Source organism: Alexandromys fortis, unplaced genomic scaffold (genome assembly GCF_014885135.2).
Source record: "Alexandromys fortis isolate MF-2015 unplaced genomic scaffold, M_Fortis_MF-2015_v1.1 scaffold_8_9099976_23576923, whole genome shotgun sequence".
NCBI classification, from domain to species: domain Eukaryota; kingdom Metazoa; phylum Chordata; class Mammalia; order Rodentia; family Cricetidae; genus Alexandromys; species Alexandromys fortis.
Genome location: NW_026067899.1, coordinates 3,675,978 through 3,700,175, shown reverse-complemented (window position 1 = coordinate 3,700,175; position 24,198 = coordinate 3,675,978). Strand labels below are relative to the sequence as shown.

At 43.6% G+C, this 24,198-nt stretch overlaps 1 protein-coding gene across 1 annotated transcript; it reads left to right on the top strand.

The window, feature by feature from the left end:
* The first annotated feature begins 553 nt into the window (after positions 1 to 553).
* Positions 554 to 22,686, top strand: Dhrs9 (dehydrogenase/reductase 9). Its single transcript, XM_050123609.1, has 5 exons — positions 554 to 936; positions 11,242 to 11,618; positions 12,745 to 13,003; positions 16,729 to 16,892; positions 20,732 to 22,686. The coding sequence occupies exons 2-5, from the start codon at positions 11,300 to 11,302 to the stop codon at positions 20,953 to 20,955; spliced, it is 966 nt and encodes a 321-aa protein (XP_049979566.1). The 5' UTR covers positions 554 to 936; positions 11,242 to 11,299; the 3' UTR covers positions 20,956 to 22,686.
* The last annotated feature ends 1,512 nt before the right edge of the window (positions 22,687 to 24,198 follow it).

The window sequence follows — 24,198 nt, the reverse complement described above, 5'->3', positions numbered from 1 at the left end:
TATCTGGATAAATTTTTAGTGTTGTGGATGAAATAGGAACCCCACTCATTTAAAGCCAAAGGCAAAGCCGTGTCTAGACTCCATTCGAGGGATGGCTCTTTCATTCACTAGTAAACAGTCCCTGCTTTTCAAGAAGCAACAGAGAGCTGAGGGAGCCGGAGGAATTGCAGCATGAAATTAGAAGTAAAACGTCCGTCAGGGCGCCTTTGCCTGCCTGTACAAAGGCGTGCAGGGAGGTTTGGCAAGCTGGCCGGAAGGTGGGCGGCATCTCATCCTCCACCCCTTACAGCTCCAGCTGGCACCAGAGAGTGCCAAGCCTGCTGGCAGAAGCATTTGAAAAGGCCAACTAGGGGTGGGAGGGGCAAGTCCTTCCTACTTTCACTTCCAGAAACCCTATCAAGATATCTTGTCATACCTTAAAACACAAATTAGAAACCACAAGTTATTCCCAAACCATGCTTCCTTGACATTGGTCATGTTAATCTTCTTGCTGATAAATGTTTAAAAAAGGAGGGGGGGGGGGGAGTTGATCCATTTGATGCACCTGGCCGTTTGTAAGGTGCTTCTTTATTTATGGTTTCAGGTGCCTCTTTTGATCAAGAGAATGTAAGTCATTTCTCTAGCTAGTGACATCTCGTTTATAAAAGACCCTGACGATTCCTTTGGAAACCTATGACCCGCAGTCTCTCCGCCCTCCGTCCACTGAGGAGAGGCTTAGTCATCACTCGGTGTTGCAATGGGTGTGACTCACAGAGAAATAGAGAAGACTTCACACATGCAGGTCTCAGAGCTGTGGCAGAAGCCCAGGCACCTTGAGAGGATCAGCTTGCTCAGGGCGGCGCTTCCTTCTCCCGGGCACGGCAGGAAGGTGGCAATCAGCTGAGTGAGCCTCCAGCAGCTTCTGCACTTCCAGTCATCTCCGGCTGTGGCGGCGAGGTAACTGGTGACTGTTTGGTCATTTGTCTCTTCGCTTAACCATCTCAACCTGAACTGGCCTTGATGTCCCATGCTTTTACAGGATGAATCAAGTTGTCTTTCAGCTGGGGTCAACTGTTTTTGTTTGTTGATTTGTTTGCTTGTTTTAATACAGTATGAGATTGATGGGTACAGGGCCCATCACCTAAAGAAATGATCTCAGTGTGACCCAGGCAGGAGCCTGACTGAAATTCTTCCAGGACTCTGTGACTATCCTGAAGCATCCTGTAGACGCAACTAAATACTCTGTCTGTCCCTCTCTCCCTTCCTTCCTATTTGACACCTCCTGTGACTCTTGGGAATCCTGAGATATTGGAGGGTGCGGAGATCCAAAAGTTGTGTGAGCATCTTAACAGAGTGCCTTGGGGGTGGCACAATGTATGGCCAACCACGGCCCGCTATGTTCCTCTCCCTGCTTCCCCATGAGCTATCAGTGTTATCAGCTTCCTTGAGCACACATAGACGAACACTAAACTGGAAGAGAAAAAAACATTGGGAATGAAGAAAGGATGTTGCTAAGGTGCATGCAAACCCTAATCCTGGGTTAAAATAATAATAATATAATATAATATAATAATAAAAATAAACCAAACCTCTGCTCAGACAGCCACTCCACATTTTGTGGTAAAATGACTTAGTATTTCAAATGCTTCCTCCCCACGACGCACAATTAGCTTTTGGCAGGTGGGGCCAATAACTCTGTAAAGCCCATGACACTCTCTGCCCAGAGCTGGGGATTGGCCTTTACTTATCTCTGAAATATCCTTGGCCAGATGAGGATGACGTGAGAAAGAAAGGCTCCTTTGTGGCCATTGTACTGCACACTTTCGCGTTTGAAAATGGTGCCCAATTTTTAGAATAAATCTCAGGGTTTAAATACAAGGAACGTTTGTGGCTTCCTACATTTCGAGAGGTGAGTCCCTAAGCAGGAATGTCACTTTCTCGAGAGACAGAATTTTAAGCCACTAACATTTTCACCTGGAGTAGAGCCAACTGTGGCTGAAGGAAGTACCCTGAGGATTTGGAAGAGCTCGCTGCGTTGATCCACACGTCCACTCTCTTCTCAACTCTCTTTGAAGTTTTGTGACCAGAAATTATAATAACATACAGTGTACAAACCCTTCCAGATAGCAGTTACTATCTTGCGGTCATAACTTAAAAAAAAACTATAGGTTCATCAATGATTTGTAATGCTCTATCCTGTAATGAGGCACACAGACAAAAGAATCAATGTAGGAGGGCCTGGGGTGACCAGTATTCATTAGCAAAGATGCATAGAAAATTGCTTTAAGATGGTTTCCCAAGACCTGAGTGTGTCTGTACACCTTGGGGAAGCAGGACAGCCTTTGTGTGAAGCTTCTGAGGACGCATGCGTGGCCTGCTCCCACCACACACTGGGCAGGGAGCTGCACCCTCTGTCCTCCCACAGGGATTCTCTGGTGGAGGAAGCTTTGCTTCCTCCAGTTACGGGATGGAGCTCACCATTCCAGGATGCGAGCCCCACCTCATCTTGGCTGCGTCACCATCGTGGTCAGTATGGTTTGCACCAGATTCTCAACAGAACAAGTGCTTGTAGGGGTCATTGGTTTTATTTTTAAATCTGTTTCAGATTTTTCAGGTGCCTGGCTTTTTATCTTCTTCTACAAGCGAGTACACTTCCTTAGGTGTGTGAACCGGGCTGTATCATCAGGCTCTTGGGTTCCTTTTCCTTGGAGAAAAACACATTAGATGTACCTGGGGTTAAGGAAGAAGAATTTTTACTTCGCTAAAAATGGCACAAAATAGAAATGAGTTCTGAGTAATGAGCTATATATGCAATATCTAAATATAAGAAGCATGCGTGTGGCTGGGTGGTGGTGGCGCACGTCTTTAATCCCAGCACTCGGGAGGCAGAGGCAGGCGGATCTCTGGGAGTTCAAGGCCAGCCTGGTCTATAAGAGCTAAAGAGCTAGTCCAGGACAGGCACCAAAGCTACAGAGAAACCCTGTCTCGAAAAACCAAAAAAAAGAAAAAAGAAAAAAAAAGAAAAAGAAAAGAAAGAAAGAAGCATGCGTGTTCCACAGTAGTCTTATTAAGCACACTGCATAAGAAAACTCATAAAATCCTTCTGACAGCCAACTAGTAGATGCTTTCTATTTGATGCCTTTAGGCAAAGCAGCTCAGCTGCTGGTTTAGAGACTGCAACAAATTTAACGTAAATAAAGATTTAATAAACTCCCAGTGTTTTCTGAAAGAAAATCTTCTGTGGAATTATGTGGATACAAAATGAACTGGTCTGGGAGGAACCCTTTAGAAAGAGTTTTATTTCTAACCAGGACTTTTGAACACTGGTGTCTTTTCTCATCTTGTCACCCACTTCCTATCAGCAGAGGAAGGCAACTATTAGAAGTCAAATCAAAGGAGTTTATTTTAAATGTCTTACTGAGAAACCCTGGAAGAGAAGCCAGGAACCACCGTGGAGCAGAGCGTTTTTCTGACAACTGCTGCCACGTGGTTCCTATGCTAACGCTCTACGTGGCCAATGAATACGATAATCCGTCTCCTCCCATGGCTCCTTCTGAATCTCTGCTGTATGACAGAGAATTTCTGACAAACATTTTCATTCTTCCCAGTGACTGACAATGTGTCCATTCCCCTCCCCCACAGCTCTTCCCTCTCCTCTTACACAGTTTAAGATCCCAAGGAGAAAGGTATCATTTAGCAAACATTCTAATTTGTGATATTCAACCTAACTCCAAAATAGCATGAGGGTTAAATGAAATACACATGTTGAGATTTATGAGATATGATCCTTAACCTTTTCGTTGTCTGAATTGGAAGTGGGGACATTGCACGATCGCCCCTGTCATTCTCTTCCTTTGGCCCAGAGGTCAACAGTCTCAGAAGTCACAGTAGCATCAGCCAGGAGGCAGAATGTATCACTTCCATCTCTTCTGTTCTTCCTCTTGCTCCTCGGCCTAAGGTCATGCAGCGCACACAGCACAGAGGTGGAGAAGATGGTACACAGCCTAGATGCCAGAGCCCAGCGGGAATGAATGCAGTCCAGGAGGGACCAGAGGGGTCTGTCTCAGCATCACCCCAGAATCGTAGTTTGCACCTTGAACCAACTAGCAGCCTGCATATCTGAATTCACCTCTTTTCTATAGAGATTTCTTTGTTTATTTTAGGGTTTTCTGAGGCAGGCTCTCATTTATGTGGCCCAGTCTGGCCTCTCCCTCCTATCTTTACCCTCCAAGTGCTGAGATTATAGGCATGAATTACCACATCTAGGACAAAAGGAAGTAATTTTATCATGAAGTTTAAGATAAATATTTATAGGTATAGGCAACAGCCTAGAACAGAATTTTTTTTTTTTTTTTTTGGTTTTTCGAGACAGGGTTTCTCTGTAGCTTTGGTGCCTGACCCAGAACTAGCTCTTGTAGACCAGGCTGGCCTGGAACTCCCAGAGATTCGCCTGCCTCTGCCTCCCGAGTGCTGGGATTAAAGGCGTGCGCCACCACCGCCCTGCTAGAACGGGATTTCTTAAACTTTTACCAATGTTGGCCCCTTTGTATCCAATAAATATAGATCTATATTATCTGAGATATATAGATCTGCAAAATGGGCATACAAAAGCAAACACATACTGACAGATCATAAAGAAATTTACTTTGAAACAATTCTCTTGGGTACACATAATTTTACCAATTATTGAAGATGAAAACAAATTTACATGCTAATGTAGACATGCTTGGTTATTTAAAAATAAAGAACTAAGTCTTATCTAAATATTTGATACTACAGAACCTAGCACCTTCAATGTTTTTCAGAATTGACTGATACTTTGATTTTTGATTGTGAATGCAGAGAATGTCATTTGACATAAATATGTAGTGCTAAGTAGAAACTTGTTTTTAAGGCCATTTCAGAATTCTTGAAAATTTTGTCCTAATCCCAAGCCCAAATTCATTTAATAATTTTTTAAAATGAAACTCAAGTCAGCAACTCAAACTTTTAAAAGGGTTTTCTTGTTTCACTTTTATGTATATAAGTGTGTTCTTGAGTGTACACATGAATACCTGGTACTTTTGGAAGCCAAAAGAAGGTGCCAGATCATCTGGAAGTTGTGTAACACTATGTAGTTGCTGAGACCAAACCTTCATTCTCTACAAAGCAGCAAATGCTCTTATCCACTGAGCCACGTCTCTGTCCCTCCAAATAGTCTGCTACGATCAAAGACATATCAATGTGATGTTTACATGAGGAAGATTGACTGTAAAAAAAAAAAATTAAGTTTTACTTTAAAGAACAAAACAAATCTACATAGTCTGAAAATTCTGCACATCTTCACGTTCAGTAGTCTTGAGTCCGAGCCGCGGTGTTTTAGAAAGCACTGGCTGGCATCACACACACCAGACAACATGTATGAGCTGTGCATTTAGGTCCAGAGCTGCAGTGAAGGCATTCAGTGCAGCAGGGACAAGCGCTGCCCGAACAACCTTGGATCCATTATGCTTGCTTTTGAAATACTTTTTAGCCATTGCACATTCAAAACCTTTTTATTGTTGTTGATTTTTTTTTTTTTAATCCCACGTTTACTTACATGGCCTACATCGGGTCTCTATCCATGGTTCAAAAATCTGCGGCCTTCAGTCACCCATAGCTGTTCCTCGCGCTTGTTCCTGACTTTATGAACCAGAAATCTGGCCGTGGGAGCATTTGTCGAACTCTATCTAGAGGATCAGTTTGCTACCCAGAGCAAGCTGCCAGGGCCCCAACCGGAAAGGCGCAGTCAGCATCCAGGCCTTCCGAATGTGAGTGCTAGACTGGTCACTTCTACATCTACAAATGGTATTTTATATAATTTCATCTTTTCGGGGCCTTCTATCCTCATATTAAGAAAAGTAGGTACTTTTTAAATTGCAAAGTTAGTGCTTGCCAAAGCAGGAGATGAGTAATTTTGTAAGCAACTTAACCTCTCTGTTGAAGTCACAAAAAATGATAAATACTCATCACGGAAACCTCACGAAGAAAGCAGTGGCCGGATTTCCAGATAAGCTGTCCTGGGTCCAGTGACACTCTGAACCTCTATGACAGCAGTTCTCAAGTAAGTGTTACTGACAGTCAGTGGGTAGAAGCCAAGGATGTTGCTAAACATGCTGAAATATGCTAGCCAGACTTCACATTGTTAGTTATGGAGTCCAAAAACTATCTATCAAAAGGACAGCAATTGGAGAGTCCGAGCAATAAGGCAGAACGGCCCTTACAGGCAGGAAAGGTGGCTGGTTCTTCCCGTGTAACAGGCCTTAAACTACATTAGTTCACCAGGTATTCTTGGACAAAAATAGCCTATCTCTGCTCTACCCCCGGGAAAGGCCCAGGGAAGATAAGTGAGTTGCTCCAAGTCCTCCGAGGTCTGAACTCCTGAACGCTGCTCTAATGCTAGGGGCCCAGGGAACTGCACTTTTAGTAAACAGTTTGTTGTAAGATAAATTGAAAGACTTAGCTGGTAAACAACGAAAGCAACGGAGGTCGGTGCCTTCCTGCTAAATTGCTGGCACCGGGGAACAGCAGAGAGACGAGCAGAGTCGGTGGCGAGGGGCTGAGGCGGTCTTGTCAGCTGTGGCTACTCATTTACTGCTCAGGTGACCTGATTGACTGACTGTCAATCCCTCTCTCTACACGGGTCATGGTCCTGAAAGCCCTGACCTGGGACTCTTGTTCACAGAGAGTTTCTTGGCTAAAGGGGTCAAAGATACGGGCTGGGTTGTTACTGACCTGGTCCAATGACCTAGAAGAATGCAAAATGCAGAGACGAAAGAAGAACTAACATTTTTAGACAATAGTAAGGACAGGCTTCACAAATCAACGTTTCTCAGTGTTAGCTGTCCCAAGGATTCAAGTTACTGACTGGGACACCAGCCTCCGTGATGACTGCCAGCCCAGAGTTCGCACAATGGCAGTACATTTTCATAGCCTGTGTCCTTAGTGACTAAAAAGTTCCCCTCTGCTTCTTCTCACCGAGGAAAACTGTGTTTGTTTAGGGAGGAGGTGAAGTGGAGAGGATGAAGCCGAGAAAGAGTTGCTTAGGTTAGAGTTTTTCTTTTCCTCCAGCAACAGTAAAAATGGGCTTTCCAAAGGACAGAAGGCAGGCGACCTAGTATCCCAGGTCCTGGCATTTTGTTTTCTATCTAGAACCCCAAAGCAGTTCAATGAAGTCTTTATGGGGGGAGGGGCTTCATCTTTCTTTACCAGACTTTGACTTTTTTTGTTCCAAGGTGTTGTCGTTCACAAGTCATTCATACAGGGGAGCTTTGACTCCAGGATCCCCTCACCCGTGGGCATCCAAATCTGGATTCTCTAATCTCTTGTAGACAATGTCACGGTGTTTGCACAGGACCTGCGCCCCTGTCTGTACACTTTACATCACCTAGAGACTGTTTGTAATACCTAGTGTGAATGCTGTGTAAATAGTCACACTGTTGTTCAGGGGACGAGACAAATGCAAAAGTCTGTGTGTTCATCCAGTTTATAAAATGACTCAAATCTGCAGCTGGCTGTGTCTGTGGGTGTAATTTCACACTTACAGAAAAGTTAAAAGCATGGTACAATCCAGAGTCTCTAAACATTAACATTTTACCACGTTTTTATTCTCACTTTTATATAAACATATAAGGTTTTGTTCAGTTATACTTATTATTCTCTGAACTTTATGGATTTTTACTGTATTTTGTTTGTTTTGTTTTGTTTTTGAGACAAGGTCTTCCTATATAGCTCTGGCTAGCTTGGAACATGCCTCGTCAAAAAAAAAAGGGGGGGGGGACATACATTATATTTTATGATAAAGAACATAAAAAATATGGTGGCTGAGGCCACGCCTGGTAACACACGCCTTTAATTCCAGCACTAGGGAGTTCAAGGCCAGCCTAGTCTACAGAGTGAGTTCCAACACAGCCAGCACCACACAGAGAAACCCTGTCTTGGAAAACAAAACAGAAAAAGAAACAAAACCTTGTCTGTAATAGATAGCAAAGTCTCAGGCACTGCAAATGCTGCTGAAGTGTGTTGCTGGTTTCATAACTGAAAGATGTGTTGTTTCAGTAACAACTTAGAAAACAACAGAGAGATTCTCTTCCCTGTCTAAGTGGATCATGCCTTAAATTCTAAGTGCGGACTATCTCCAAGTTCTATAGGAACCCCCAGGTGCTTTCATTGATCTCCAAATCCTCCACTTATCCTAATTCAAGCCTCTTGTGTCTGGTCACTCATCATCACTGGAATAGCACCCACCTTCCTCATGGCATCCGGGGCTCGTGGTCCCCTTGGGAACTCACCAGTCATTATATGTGAACAGAGGAGGGCACGAGGGTCGAGACGATGAAAGGAACACGGCTTCGTGTGTCAGAGGCTGTTCTGGAGGTTGTTCTGGCCCAAGGACTTTTAGCCTAGCGTGTTAGCACCCACGCTGAGGTGCCTGTGTTGACTCTATCAGCTCAGCTTGGACACCGCTCAGCCCCAGCTACCAGAGAATCCAGGGTTTCCTGTTCTCTCAAATGGGAAGGCACAATGTTCCAGGCCGCAATAGCTTTTGCAAACACCTTGTATCTGTGAGCCTGCTTTATCTTCTATAAGTGACCCAGATAATATGTTTTCCACGAGACCAGACATAAAACCAGCCAAGACTGTGTGCAACTCTCCAGTGGAGAGGCCTTTGCCAGTGGGTGGCAATCTCACTATTTACTCCTCTCTCTTCTGCCCCTGGCAAAGACGACAGCCGAAGTCACATCCTCTATTAGAGGGACATTAAAACCCACAATTGTTTTTGCTTTCTTCAGATAATTTCTCTGGAAATTTGATTTACAGTGAAATTAGACATTTCAATATTCAGCGACTATCAAGGGCAGGCTTAAACACAACACTATAACTAATTGGATTTACGAATATGAAATGTCATTAAAATCTCTGAATATGTCATTTTATGAGTGCTTTCTGCTTTTCCCCATAATTATGCATTTTAAATTATTATGTATTTGAGAAGCAGAAGCCCTGCTGCCTGGACATTTGTATGCTACAAATCAATTCCTACACAAAAAAGATTTGGGGAAACTAAACCAAATTATTAAGTAATTTAAAAGCCTGTTTTTAAACATCTATAACTGTACCATGAGCCAGCTACATCCCATGTTTCCCATGTTTTGATGTTTCTCATTGGTTTAATATCAGTCAGAAGATTTTTTTATTTCTTTCTTTATAAGTCTTTTAGGGGAAAAAGGTGAAAAGAGTCCATTTTTTTCCTTAAGCAGTAAAGATGATACACTGAATTATTTTATATCTTAAATATGCTGTTGATTATAAAGTGGTAGAAATTAAGTACATGTATATGTATTTGAAATCCTATTTATACATTTGTTTATAGACACATTTATTTGTCAAAATACTGAGTCACATGTAATAACCATTACTTTAAAGGGGACATTAAAGAGAAAAAGAAAAGAAGAAATTTCTTAATAACCCAAAGCAGGCATGATTCTGGAGGCGTCCACACAGTCTGCACTTCAGTTTGTGTCAGTTGGTTTTCTTCTGTGAAGTAATCCAGGCCTGTGTGAGTCTAAGGAGAAAGAATCAAGGACAAAGACACCGTTGGGGGCTGGAGAGATGGCTCAGCAGTTAAGAGCTTATACTGCTTGGAGAGATGGCTCAGCAGTTAAGAGCTTATACTGCTCTCGCAGAGGGCCCAGGCTCTGTTTTCAGCACCCACGTTAGGCTGCTGGCAACCACCTGTTACAACAGCCTCAGGGGATCCCATCATCTCTTCTGGCCTCTGCAGGCACCTGCACTCCAGTGCACATATCATACACACACACACACACACATCACACACACACATACACACACACACATATCACACACACACACACGAGTACATAATTTTAAAGATAAATCTAGAAGAATAAAACTAAACACACTGTGTTGACCTGGCAGGGAACCTTCCAGGCCTGCAGGCTATGGGGAAAGAGAGGGCTCTTTCCAAAGGTGATGTTCTCTCTGGCTGGCTGCCCCACACTGACTTAGGAACTAACACAGTGTTCCTATGTGGAGAGGGAGCTGACCTTTTCCCCTGTTCCCCCTTGCCAGAAGTTAGAAGGGCAGGGCCTCCATGACTTCAGACCTGAAGCAGCCAGACTTCCTCCTACTGGGTGGGGTGCCGCTCCACAGGTCCACAGTAAGCACAGCGTGCCGAGGGGAAGCAGAGGCACAAGTCCCTGTGGAAGGGTACAGGAAACCCGTCTCTTGCTTGCACAGCAAAACTGATATTTCCTATTGGCTCTGTGCTGGATACTTTGGTCAGTTTTACCGGAAAAAAAGCTGCTTCATTTTGTCCTGTTTATACATACTTTTATTTTTCTACAAGAACTTAGTGTTAAAGAGAGAATTTAAAGATTTGAGATACCAGACCTTCATTTCCCACACTACTCTTACTTCCTGGACTCTCTCACTTCGTTCTCCCGATAGAGTAGCAATACTCTCTGAGCCAGATGGGAGGGGGACTCGAACTCACTCACAATAAGAAACTAGAAACCACACCAGGAATGCTTTCTTACTGATAGCTGCTCGCCTCTCCTGGATTCTGAAAATAAATGGCAGTCTGGCAGGACAAGAAGACTGAGCTAAGTACAGTGGTTCTTAATCTGTAGGTCGCGACCCTTTTCTGGGGGCTTAAATGGCCTTGTCACAGGGGTCACCTAAAACCACCTGAAACATGGATCTTTACATTATGATTCGTTACAGTAGCAAAATTACAGTTATGAAGTAGCAATGAAAGTCATCGTTGAGCCTCGCCACAGTGTGAGGAACTGTATTAAAGGGCCCCAGCCTGAGGAAGGCCGAGAACTGCTCCTCTAGGGGACTTTGATCCTGGTTTGCTCTTCAGTTTCACTGAGTGATGAGAGCTAAGGTTTTACGGTGAGACTCTGTCTCTCAGATGGATGAGTTCGTGTGGGAGATTAAGGTCCCTCCCCTGTGCAACTCTGGTGGTTCCTTCTGCCCCGTGACTGTGCCGGTTGGATTCCACTCCCTTTCTTCCCATCTGGATTTTTCTAAATTCTGCCTGGTTGGCTTTGGCACGATCTTTAAAAAGCCTTTGTGACATAAACGACTTGTCTTTTCCAACAAGCTACCGGATAATCATTGTATCTATTTGTCTACTCAAGTTCTTAGAAATAGCTCACATTCGTCAACATGCGATTGTTCTAATTTGCATTTTTCTTTCTAATTTTGGACATCCAGGACACCATCCTTTATTGTTCGTGAGAGAAGTGTCCCTGTCGCGTATAGGAGAAAGAAAATGTTGATGTTGTTTTGGGTGTTGGCCCTCCTTGTCCTGTGCACTTTGCTGTGGAATTACAAAGGACAACTGAAGATAGCAGATGTCACCGACAAGTACATTTTCATCACTGGTTGTGACACAGGCTTTGGGAACTTAGCAGCGAGGACTTTTGATAAAAAGGGGTTCCGTGTCATCGCTGCCTGCCTGACTGAGTCAGGAGCGACGGCTTTGAAGGCAAAAACCTCAGACAGACTTCACACGGTGCTTCTGGATGTCACCGACCCTGAGAATGTCAAGAAGACTGCCCAGTGGGTGAAGAGCCATGTTGGGGAAAAAGGTAAGAGAAGAGTTCTGTGGGGTGGGGCGGCTGGGAGATGGGGAAGCAACTAAAGCAAAATAAAATGAGTCTTAAATGGCTTTTCAAGAAAATGTCTGCGAAGGCAATTTCCTAATCTCCACAGAGCTCCTAAGTAATCCCACTGCACGTGTGAGATGTGTCCCAGACAGACTGCCTAGAGTCTCAGCAGGTGAATCTAGAACAGAAGTGAACGCCCTACCTGTTTCTGACCTTCTCCAACAACATCTCAGCAGAGGGAGTTGAGGCTCGAGTCTATAGAGAGTATGGAATGAGCCTCCAGATCACCACTTGGATTACCTGGGACCCACCCCTCCACAGATGGGTTCCAGAGTGCAGACATCTTTAGTGGTTGGGAGAACAGGACCTAAGGATGTGAAGATGCGGGTCTTAAGGAGTCCAGCTGACCCAGTCAGCTGCAAACACTCCCTCTGCTTTAGATCGTTAAATAACTGCACTCTGAGCTGGGAGAGTTTTGTCAGCTTTGAATCATCAAATATTCTCATAGAAGAAGATATCAGGGTTCATAATAGAGAAAAGCAAATGTGTGTTTGAGCTCTTTAGCTCTAAGCCTCTGAACCTCAAATGCAGTGATTTAGCAAAGACTCTGGACAAATTCGGGTGCCTGAATTCCAACACCTTTAGCAATACTACATATTTCCAGTCAAGAAACAGCCAAGTAGATGACTTATTTTTCTAGCAAATTTCAACATAAAGTGGGTTCTATCACTTTTCCATCCACACAGAATATTTTATAAATACACACTGACTGCACCATCTTGCTAGGCAGGGAAACAGACTAATTTTCTCTACGTCTGAGATGAGAAATCAGAAAGTCTGCCTTCAAAAAGCATAAACAATATGACACTTGGAACCAGAAATAGAATAGTGAGGCTGAATTCCAGTAGCTAAGCATGGACCACTTCAACTTAGTCTCTCACTCTGTCAGCTACCTCTTCTCCGAAACGCGAAAACATTTCAAAGCAGGAATGACTACAAAACGCAAATCACACCACTGTGTAAAGAAAGAACTGTATTTCCATCAGAGAGGCCCATAGAAAGAAACCACATCTTCCACCGTGTCCCCTTCCCTCCCTCCCTGCTCCAGGTCTGTGGGGGCTGATCAATAACGCTGGTGTCCTGGGCGTGCTGGCTCCCACTGATTGGCTGACGGTGAACGACTACAGAGAACCCATTGAAGTTAACCTCTTCGGACTCATCGACGTGACGCTCAATATGCTTCCGCTGCTCAAAAAAGCGCGTGGGCGCGTTATCAACGTCTCCAGCGTCGGAGGCCGGCTTGCGTTTGGTGGTGGGGGCTACACTCCATCCAAATACGCGGTGGAAGGTTTCAATGACAGCTTGAGGTAAGGTGAATTAATTCATTTACACGATAATTGCTGCTAACGCATACCTGATACTTAGTATATATGAGGTATCCTTTTTTAACACTGTAAATATTTCCCCTTGTCCAGGGTTACACAGCTGGTATGTGGTAGAACTGAGATTTGAACCCTACTCTGCATTTGGCTCTCACTGATTTCACTTCGTGTATTAGAGCATGATGCCCCCAGTGGGGTGAACTTTCAGTCAGCAGGTCAGTTTGTCTAGTAGAGAATTGTTCAGGGTTGGTTGCTCCATTGTTATTTCTGGAAGGTGCTAACAGGATAGTACCAGCTTCCTTATGTCCTCAACAGCTGCCCAATACACTCCACTTGGGTTTTGCAGCTGTATCCTGGGTGAGAGGCAGGGAGGGGATGCTTGATTCATCTTACCTGGAACCAGAATTCGCAACTATCAGTTCAAAGTCCCTAAGTGCTTTTTCAGTCAAGGGTCTTAAAAGCAATGACCTTGCATTGAAATTGTGTTAAGAGAATAGCGTTTACTGAAAGGACAATTTCCAGATATGTGGGAGATGTGGAGAGAAATCCCAAAGGACAGGAATAGGGGCTAACACCAAAGGGCATTACTATCCAAGGACTAAGGGATGAGCAGACACAGAAGTCTCTAGAACCTGGAGACACAGAGACTGACAGCTCCAGCTAAAGGATGAAATAACCAGTGTTGACACCACATGAGGAATTATCAATTTCACATCTTGTACTGGCACTCCTGATTCTGATAGTCTATGTGCACCAGATGCTGGGGTACACTAATGCAGGTGAGCCTTCTGGGATATAGTGCAAGCAAAAGGGACCAGGGAAGCAAATGGAAGATAAGACGGTTGAGTCGTGCTGAAACAAGCAAGAGAAAAGACAAAATTGGTATTGGCTCGCCTTTAATTCCCCCATTTGCTTATTCAACTGGTATTCACTGAAGGCATATGTTAGAGTTATGCTGTATACCACAGATCCAGGAGTAGCTTAGTAATAAAAAGGATAGATGACCCCACTGAGGTTAATAGAGGCCGATAGCTCCATTCTGCCCCCATGATCTAGTTGCCAAGGTGGAGTCTCCTAAGAGAAAAACACAATAACATTTCTTCGGAACATTAATGTGAAGTAATATAGCCTGGAGAACTTGTTAAAGAAGCTTAAGGGGCGGGTCTGGGATACGACCGGGGAGTTTTTCTGCGGCATTACCAGGTGTTGTCTTCTGCTCAGAAATCATCACACTTCGAGTAACACTGTCATGGTGATTTCTCTCAGCCTCATTCCGTTCTACAAAACGCAATATCATAATAAAATGCTAGTATTTAAAAAGATACTTCAACTGGAGTGTTTGTAGACTCTGTTGTGTAGCTATACACTGCCTTAAAGTAACCAACAGGAAGTGTTTATGTCTTTATGAACCACAGAACTGGTATTTGACACGGAATGGCTCATGCAGACTAGTCCAGTGGCTGGTCCAGGGTATCTTCATACATAGAGAAGGGCTGAGGGACAACAAAGAGAGGCCTGGGACTCCGAAGCTGTATTTGCTCAGCAAGCTTGTTGGTTTCATGTTGTCATAGCAACATGTAGGTCTCTTAAACTTAGCAGAGTGGCCTGTCTCCTGTCCGTGTCATCTTCACAAGTACGCAGGAAAGAGGTCTTCTCAAATACCTCCTTGGAACTGCCATCTCCCAGATCCAGCAAACATCAGTTGGCAGATGAATAAAATATAAATAGGTTGAAAAATAACCTTTAAGATTTTAATGTAACACACCTTTGAAAATCTCTCAGGATTGAACTGATTTATATTGTCAGTAAATAAAATATATTTCAGATTGGGCAATAGTTTTGTTGCTAAGAAGCACAGTCTGGAAAGAATTGAATTACATTTTAAGATTGCAGCTAGAGCTTACAAAAATGCCTTATGGTGAGGGATGGGGATGCAGCTGAGTGGCAGAGCTCTCGCCTAGCAATACAAGGTTCTGGGTTCAAGCCACAGCATGGGTAAGATGTCTATAAAATGAGTAATTGCCTCTTTATACATTCCTAGTGGAAATATGCATTAAAATTAGGAAACAACTATTCATGCAATACATTGTTCGGTTGACAGGAAGGAGGTGCCAACAACATCTCTAAACTGTGACTCAGTAAATATGTAGACTTGAGGTTGTTTATAGTGTTGTGAAGGGACAGCCTGCTCAGCAGCACAGGGATCAAGGCGGCATTGCCAGGGATCGTGATACTAGATCTTTTAGCATCCTCAGTCATTCTGCAATCCACATTCCAAAACCCAAGGGAAACCTGTCCACCCAAGCCAGTCCCTGGCCCATTTCCCCATCAGATAGTTTGAGCATGGAGAAGTGGAGAAGAAATCCTCTTAGCCCAAATGCTTATCAGCTTAACAAGAACTGGATTAGTGTTCTGTTATTCAGAGGGTTGTCCCACCCACTTCCATTTCCTGTTCCGTCATTCATTGTCACCTGACCGCCTTGAACTCCAGTTTCTTCAACTTTCAAGTGACGGGGTAGAAGAAGATGTTTGTGGCCAACACAGTCAGTGTTGACTCTGTGCAAAGATTTATGAGTAACTTAGTTAACAAGTAGTCAACATTCTCCAAACAAACTTGAATGAAACAGCAAGAACAACAAAAGGCCTAGGATGTGACTACCTAATGCTTGCCTAGCCTGGATGAAGCCCCTAGGTTGGACCACAGCTCAATGAAAACATGTTTTCTTTCTCCAGAGTTGGACTTTTTTTTTTATAATCGTTAATATTGAGAACACTACTTCGCATAACCTGGTATAAAGTGGTAGCTGTGTGTGCAGGCCATTGTAGAAATTGTTAGAAACTCTATTTTAATCACTGGCCAAAATTCACTAAGATTGTTTTAGGAAATTCAAGTCAGATGTTCAAGTATCAGTTATCAAAGTCAAACATCCTATCATAATACAATAGGAAGACATACTAACATGACAATTACATGCTGAGTAATGACAACAGTAAATACCAAAAATTTTGGTTTTCAATAATAAAAACATCATGTTTCTTTAAGAACAGAAAACCTGGTTTGTACAGAAAAACAGCACCATTGATAGCATACTTTTCTCTCAAATCCTATCCGAATGTTTCACACAGCTTGCATCGATTTTGCCTGGGATAACGGCAGGTGCAGAGCAAAGAGCACAGGTTCTGTGTTCAGAAACCAAAGGCACAGTGAGATTGTCCATGTAACATGGACACGCACTACAATGAACACCTCAGATTCGTCACTCAAAGAATTTTGAACCAATTTTTCATTATGGAGCATTCAACAGTCAATTAACTGCTGCCAAATTCTTTATAACCCCGGCACTCAGTTACAGGATGCCATATGGGTCCTGACCCACAGTTTGAGAAACTGAGCTCTTAGGTGAGGAGCAGGGAGTTTATGTAATCATAAACTTCCTCCAGAATCATGTGTCAGTGCCCCCAGTGATAGACGGAATGCCAATTTTCTGCTTCGGATGGGGTGCAGGAAAACAATTTTTATGATTTATTTATCTTTATTTTATGTGCATTAGAACTGAATTTTCAGACAGTTGTGAGCTGCCATGTGGGTGCTGGGAATTGAACTCGGGTCCTCTGGAAGAGCAGTCTGAGCTCTTAACTGCTGAGCCATTTCTCTAGCCCCAGGAAAACATTTTTTTAATTAAAAAATTCTTTGATTGCTCTTCTCACAGGCGGGACATGAAAGCTTTCGGTGTGCATGTCTCGTGCATTGAACCAGGACTGTTCAAAACGGAACTGGCAGATCCCAAGAAGACAACTGAAAAAAAGCTGGCCATTTGGGAACACCTGTCTCCAGACATCAAACAGCAGTACGGAGAAGACTACATCGAAAAAAGTGAGTTTGGGGGTGAATCCAGTGTCTTCTGGGATCCGTCGTCCTGGCCATCGTGAAGAGTCACAGACACAATGACGGGAATCTTTAATCTGGGTTTAAGCCCAGTACCACCTCTTGCTTGTTACTGACAAATTAACAAATGCTAGGCATTATGCTAGGAATTTCTGAATTTGTGCCTCAAAAGAAGTACTGGAGTAGTGAACAACGGCTTTGCAAGGTAAAGATTCCTTTCCCGGGGATTCAGCATCTCCTGGTCAGCTCAGATATGAAGCCAGGCTGCCTGGCTCTCAGCGTCTCATTTGTATACCTATTTCATCTTGTTACTAAACACAAGCCACTCTTTCAGCATTGTGCAAGATTCTGTGGTGGGTAGATAAGACTCAGACTGTGGTCCTTAGAGTCCCCTAGAGCTGACGACAAAGAGTAACCAAGTAAACACCAGACTACACGGCATCAAGAAAACAGACCCTCTTTAGGGAGACCCAGAGAGTCAAAAGTGAAGCGGATGATGCCGTCTTTAATTGCCCTGGAATATGGGCCGAGAAGGGGACCCAGCTGATGGAGAAGCCTTAACAGGACAGGACAAGTTTGAATAAGGCTTTAGAATCCAGGAAAAGAGTTACTCGGGCGGAGGAAGCTCTCGGGGGTCAGGAACACATGGAAGGGGAAGAGGAAGGAGAGGTAAAATGAGTCAAAAGACTGAGTCACGGGGAGAGAATCATAATCGAGATTACACAATGATGATTTATACTGTGAACATTTACAAAGCACCCGTCATCGCTCTAAGTGCCCCACACGCCCACTTTCATTCATTTACAATCTGGAAGCTCTATGGAGTAGATGCTATGCCCTTCACTGTACAGGAATGACATACAAATGTCATAGACATAGAAATGACACACCTGAAACTGCACAGCTGGATTTGAACCCAGCATAATTGTGTCCTGCATTCTTGGGTGGCGTGCCCCCCCCCCCCATGTCTGCGCTCTGTGCGCTAGAACCCAGTTCGCGAGCTTCGGGAAAGGGGGCTGGAGGTTGAGAATACAGACACAGAAACAAACCGACACACGAAGATCTTTTAACACTGATCCCAAAGCCCCAAGAATCTCCCTTTATTGTGTTCAGGGGCAGATTATATAGAGATAGCCACACCCCAGCCAAACCCACCAGAAACCACTCTCCTGCCATCAGGAACTCCTGAAGGTCTCGTGCTCAGAACAGCTGTAGGCACTCAGATCAGGGGAAAACAAGTTGTTTACAAGAAATTCAGGCTCTGAGGTCTCACTGCTCCCAACACTTGGGCATTCTAATTAATACAAAGAAAGCAATAGAGTGAAGACTTCGGTCAAAGTTTCTCTTAGGCCCTTCCTCCCACCCCAGTAATGTTTGCTTGCTCTTCCTCAAACACTGAGCTCTTGCCTTCAGTGGAACAAGGCCCTGCCTTCCCTCCATGTCACACCATCCCTCCAGACTGTGACTCTGCCTCATCACTGGTCACACAACGCAGCAAGGTTCAAGATCAGCTGAATGGAAACCCAAGACTAAAATTAGAAAACACACAGGGAAGTTTCCAAGATGACGGGCAGTCCCAGCCACCACCATCTCAATGGAATACACTCACACACACACCAGGAAAAGCCTCCTGAGGATTCCAACTAGAACGCCTGGCTGACAAACTTGCCCAAGGATGTCTCTCCGTGAGCTTTAAGCCAGCACCATTAGAAGCTGTATTTCTTACATTCTGACTCCAGAGGTCTTATGTAGGTCAAAGGTAAAAGATTGAACTTAATCCTGCTAGACTTAATTCTTCAGAGACAAGGCCCTTTGTCTAATAGAGTTTTCCATGTTAGATAATCAGGGTGATAACGATAATTAGCTATGACTATATCACAAAATTCCTTCCAAGAATTTTCTGGCATATAACAGTTGCAAGTATTTATGAGGCACGGTGTGACGTGGATATCAATGGTAAAAACAGATCAAGGAGGCTGGTGTATTAATTTTTTGAAACATTTATCATTTCTTTGGGTTGAAAACATTCCAAATTTTCTTTACTAAGAAATACAAAAAAGCACTGAGCTCAATTTTATATTAATTTGTCATATTAATTATTTCCGAGTCAGAATTTAGAGGTGAGCCAGACTTATAGTTCCAATGCAGACCAGAAATTTAAGATCAGCTTTCTTCATTTCCCAAGCCAAACAGCAAGGTTAACTAGGTAGGCATTAACACTTCCTTCTTTGAACAACTTGTGGCCACTTAACAAATATCACTGTCACTTACTAGGTTCTTTGGACAATTGAGGGCCTGAGACCTAACATGGTAGGTCTGCTCCCTGAGAAGACATGGTCCAGGCATGTTTGAAAACACATGAATATCAAATGGTAGTTCTACTTTGAAGTTTGTTTTGTTTTGTTTTGCTTTGCTTTGTTTTTGAGAAAGCCCATACCGAGTTCCATAATTGCTGTTTTAGCTTACATTCTCAGCGACCACAAACACAGATCTCCTTCTTCCACACCCAGGTCAAACTTCTTTTGTCTCATTGCCACTCTGATGGTCCAATACAGTGTCTTGCTGTGGGCTGAATTTGAGCACTAGAGCAATTCATGCACTGTGAACAGCACATTCACACACACACACACACACACACACACACACACACACACACACACACACACACACTGGCCCTGTTTATGACCTCTTGAGAAATGTCTGTTTGGATTCTTTCCATGTTTTGAAAACCAGATTGTATTCTTTTTTTTTTTTCTATTGAGTTGTTGGAAGTCTCTTTGTATTTCTTCTTGGATATCAACCCTTTATCGTTTTATGGCTTGCAAAGACTTTTTCCCGTTCCATGAGTTGTCTCTTTATTCTTTTAGCTGCTTCCTTTATACACCATAGATGGTTACTCTGATGCAGTTCTGTGCATCCAGCTTGGATTTTGTAATTTGTGTTATAGGATCATCTTCAAAACTTATTGCTGAGTCCAATTTCAAAAGTGTTTTCTCTGTGCTTTATAGTTTTGGGTTCTACTTTAAAGTCCTTGATCATCCTGAATTGACTTTTACATTTGATATGAGCTAAGGCTCCAATTTCATTCCCTAGCCTGTGGGAAGTTGTTTGTCCAACACTTTAAAAAAAAATTAAGAATCCAGGGCTTCAAATCGTCCCCAATCCTTTGTGAATGTATTTGCCTTGGTGGGATCTTAGGTCGTGACTCAAACACTTCATTTGCTCCACAGCTGGGAGACTTTTCCCTTGTGATTCAGGACATCACTGTGGAGATGTTCGGTGGTGTGGGTGCCCTCTCTGTCTTCCTATGCACAATGCACCCTCATGCACAAGAATGTGTTCAGAATCACATATAACACAGTACTCTCCAGAAAGGATTAGGATTCCAAATTATGGCTTCCTAGGGACAAGGCCCTTGTGGACTCTGCACAGTATCCTTCCCTACTGCCTCTAAAGAAGCTGTCTTCAAGGTCCTCAGACCAGCAGCATCACTTGAAAACTAGTTTAAAAAAAAAAAAAAACCCAAATGCTAAGACTTCAGGTGTACCGGCTTAGGGATTTCTATGTAGAAACCAGAAGGCTGGGTTTTTAAACGCCCTCTAGGAGATTCTATTGCCCACTCAAGTTTGGGATGAGACCAGCTGGCCTAAAGAAGACGTTGCAGCATCCTTTTCTGGAGAATGGAAACTCATTCCAGTGAGCCTCAATTACAATGGCAAATTCACAATCAAAGTCCCTGTCCTGTGTCTTCCTGTTTGTACCCTCGCCTCCCACGGTGCGTCTTCTTTTCTGCCCAAGAGTAAGCATATTGTTGTCTCTTCTTACAGGTCTACACAAACTGAAAAACAATACAAGCTCTGTGAACTTGGACCTCTCTCTGGTGGTAGAGTGCATGGACCACGCTCTAACGAGTATCTTCCCCAAGACTCGCTACACCGCTGGAAAAGATGCCAAGACGTTTTGGATCCCTCTGTCTCACATGCCATCGGTTTTACAAGACTTTTTATTGCTAAAACAGAAAGTAGAGCTGGCAAATCCCAAAGCGGTGTGACTCAATCGACCACAACGGCCTGCCCCAAGTTTTGAGGCTGGCTGATTTCAAAGACTAATCATTTCAATCTCGGTCTTTACCAAACCCGACTTGGACTCATTTAGAGCATGTTCCTGTTTATAAAAGAGGGAGTTCCAGGGTCCCTTAAGTCTTCTTTGAAAATAAGGACAGAGAAGGCTTATCACGCAGTCAATCTTGCCTGATACTGAAGCCTTGCCTGATTGGTAGGATGAAAGGGAAACAAAGACTTCTATCCAAATATGTGTGCTGCTACCTGTCCCTTGCTGGTTCAGTAAGCCAGAAAGTTAAGCACTGTGTTTTGTCAAAATGTTCAGAGATAAGAAGGCTTTCATAAGTGAACCTGATGGCTCTGGTATCTCGCTGAGAAGGAGACACAGGCTGGAACTCAACTAGGTTCTGATAAGCTTTGACAGGAACAAGAAAGTGGTCAAGCAAGCACTCACTGGTACAAACTGAGAGGCCAAGGCCGTGAGCAACACAGGGAAGATATACGAACAAAAAGACAAGAGACAGGGAAGGAAACGAGAGGCAGGGAGACTCCAGCCCAAGCTCCACACTCCAGAGGGACACAGAAGATGCACCACCACGGCTGCTGTGACGTCATCCCGTCTGGTCCCAGTCCCAGAGGCCCTTCACCTCTGGCTTCACTGTCAGCTGCATCATGGCAGAAATTCACCAGCACCATTGGCTGCAGCCACTTCCTGTTTCAATGGTCAGGTTCTTGGCTCCATTTCACAGACTCTGTAGCTTGCTGCCCTTCGACTGTCCAGATGTCCCAAGGCTGCCAAGATCTGCAGAATCTGAAGGAAACTCCTTTGCTGATCTTCCCACTGTATTAGTCGGATTGTTTGATCTTCTGATTCTGTATTTGTTTTGCCTTTTTCTGCGACAGTTTTTTTTTTAATTCCTTTAATTAGCTACAATTTGCTGTTTCTTCCAACCAGAAACTAAGTAACATGCAGTCCAGCATTAAGACCAAGCCTGTCAACTGTGTTACCCACTTTAAAGTGCCAGCTGCGTTTCTGTTACGCCTCTGTTACTTCCTCCTCAGTTGTAGCTCAGTCATCACCTTCCCCTCAGAGAAGATTCAATGGACCACAGTGGTTACTCTTCACCTCTTGGGTCAGAGATACTGTGAAGGAGCCTGCGGCCATAATAAGCCATCTGAGCCCAGGGGGCACCAAATAAACCCAGTGTTAAGAACAAATTACTAATTTCTGTAGCTTGAAAGCAGGGCATGTCTACACCATCCAGACTAAAAAGAATCTCCTCCATTTAATTCTTTTTTTTGTTTTTTGTTTTGTTTGTTTTGTTGCTTTTTTTTTTTTTTTTTGAGACAGGGTTTCTCTGTAGCTTTGGAGCCTGACCTGGAACTAGCTCTTGTAGACCAGGCTAGCCTTTTTTAAAATTTATTTACTAATATCTCCAAAAACCCTGAAACATCTGTGGGGAGCTCAGCCTCGTATATAATGAGAAAAATTCCCAGGAAGCTTCTAAGAAAACTGCTCAAATTTTATCCTTCTGCACGGTATCAGTCCTAATAGTTCTTGGTAGAATAAAATATCTAGACTCATTTACTATGTGGAGGAAGTAGCCACACATCCTCAAAATGAAAAAAACAACAACTCTGGTATCTACAAGTGATTTGTATCAATTTTAGTATAAGTGATCACTTCCTGAATTCTTGAATGCCAAACAAGACAATTCTGCTTTGTTTTGTTTTTAACTTATTTATTTTTATTTTACATGCATTTGCGTTTTTCTATGGGTGTTGGGTCCCCTGGAATCAGAGTTATAGACAGTTGTCAGCTGCCATGTGGGTGCTGGGAATTGAACCCAGGTCCTCTGGAAGAGCAGCTGGTGCTCTTAACCACTGAGCCATCTCTCCAAGTCTGACAATTGTGAGTTTTTCCTTAACTCTGTGGTGATTTTTGCCCTTCTTTTAGTTGCTGGGACTCAAATACTCAGGATCTCATGCAAGAGCCCATGTTATACCACTGAGCTACACCACACCCCAGCCCGTGATTTATTTTTAAAAAGGAAAATTTTATAGTTTCCATCATAGTTTATGAAGCATTGTGCCAGTCAGAGCCCTACCTCCATCTGTCTAACAATTTCCAAGCTCTCTTGTTGGGCAACCTGCCAGAGAAAGATCAAGATCCACAGCCCTCCTTGATGCCTAGGAACAGGATATAACCTGAAATAGGTCAGGCCAAGACAACCCAATCCAACTGTCTGTCATTTTCTGTAGTCAGTAACTGCCCCAACGTGACCCACTTCACATCCGTTAGAGAAACTGGAAACAGAAAGGACTCACTATGGATCTGTAGCCTACATGGTAGACAACAGCCATTGTGTCATCCATAGGCAAAAGTTTACTCTCAGCCGTTGGTCCTGGGACTCTAAGACGATGGCAGAGAAAAGCAAGCAAGTGTGGGCCTCCCTCCAAAAAATGTAGGTGTTGGACATTTACTGACACTCACCTTGTATTTTGTCTTTAAACCTGTCCTTTCTGTTTTGTATACTGATTTGCAGAGATTAACTCACATGACTATTGGCTAAAAGCCCTAACAACAAAGTTGTTCTGTATGATTCTAAAGGCTCGACTTTTTAGCCAGATATTGTAGCACACATACCTTTTAGTCCTGGAACTCAGGAAACAGAGGCAGGTGGATCTCTGAGTTGGAGGGCAGGCTGGGCTATGGTGGAGGTGTGGGGAGCTCAACTCTTTTTTTCTTGACAGTTCTCTGTTAACAAACCACTTCCCTGCTGTGATGAAATGGAGCCATCACGATGATAATTGCCTGGAAATGACAGGTAGAAGCTATCTGAATTTCTAAACCCCTTGTATCTCAGAAGCTGACCTTGACTGAGGACAGAGTCTTTGCAGAGATAGTCAAGTGAAAATGAGGTCTCAGAGCTGATCTTGCTGGTGCATAGCTTTAATCCCAGCAATGGGGAGGCAGAGGAAGACAAACCTCTGTGAGTACCTGGCCAGACTGGCCTACAGAGTGAGTCCCAGGACAGCCAAGGCCATGTGGAGACCCTATCAAAACAAAACAAAAAGCAAGGCTTAGAGTGGACCTTAATCCAATAGGATTGGTGTACTCATAAGAAAGAGACATTTAGACATAAAGCATAAAGATAGACATGCTTGCAGGGAGGAGGGCAATAAGCTAATAGACACAGTATAAGGTGGTTATCTACAGCACATAGAGAGGG

Coding starts and splice junctions, on each gene's coding strand:
- Dhrs9 (XM_050123609.1), top strand. CDS start 11,300: ATGTTGATGTTGTTTTGGGTGTTGGCCCTCCTTGTCCTGTGCACTTTG. Junction 13,004..16,728: donor GGTTTCAATGACAGCTTGAG/GTAAGGTGAATT, acceptor CTCTTCTCACAG/GCGGGACATGAAAGCTTTCG. Junction 16,893..20,731: donor AGAAGACTACATCGAAAAAA/GTGAGTTTGGGG, acceptor CTCTTCTTACAG/GTCTACACAAACTGAAAAAC.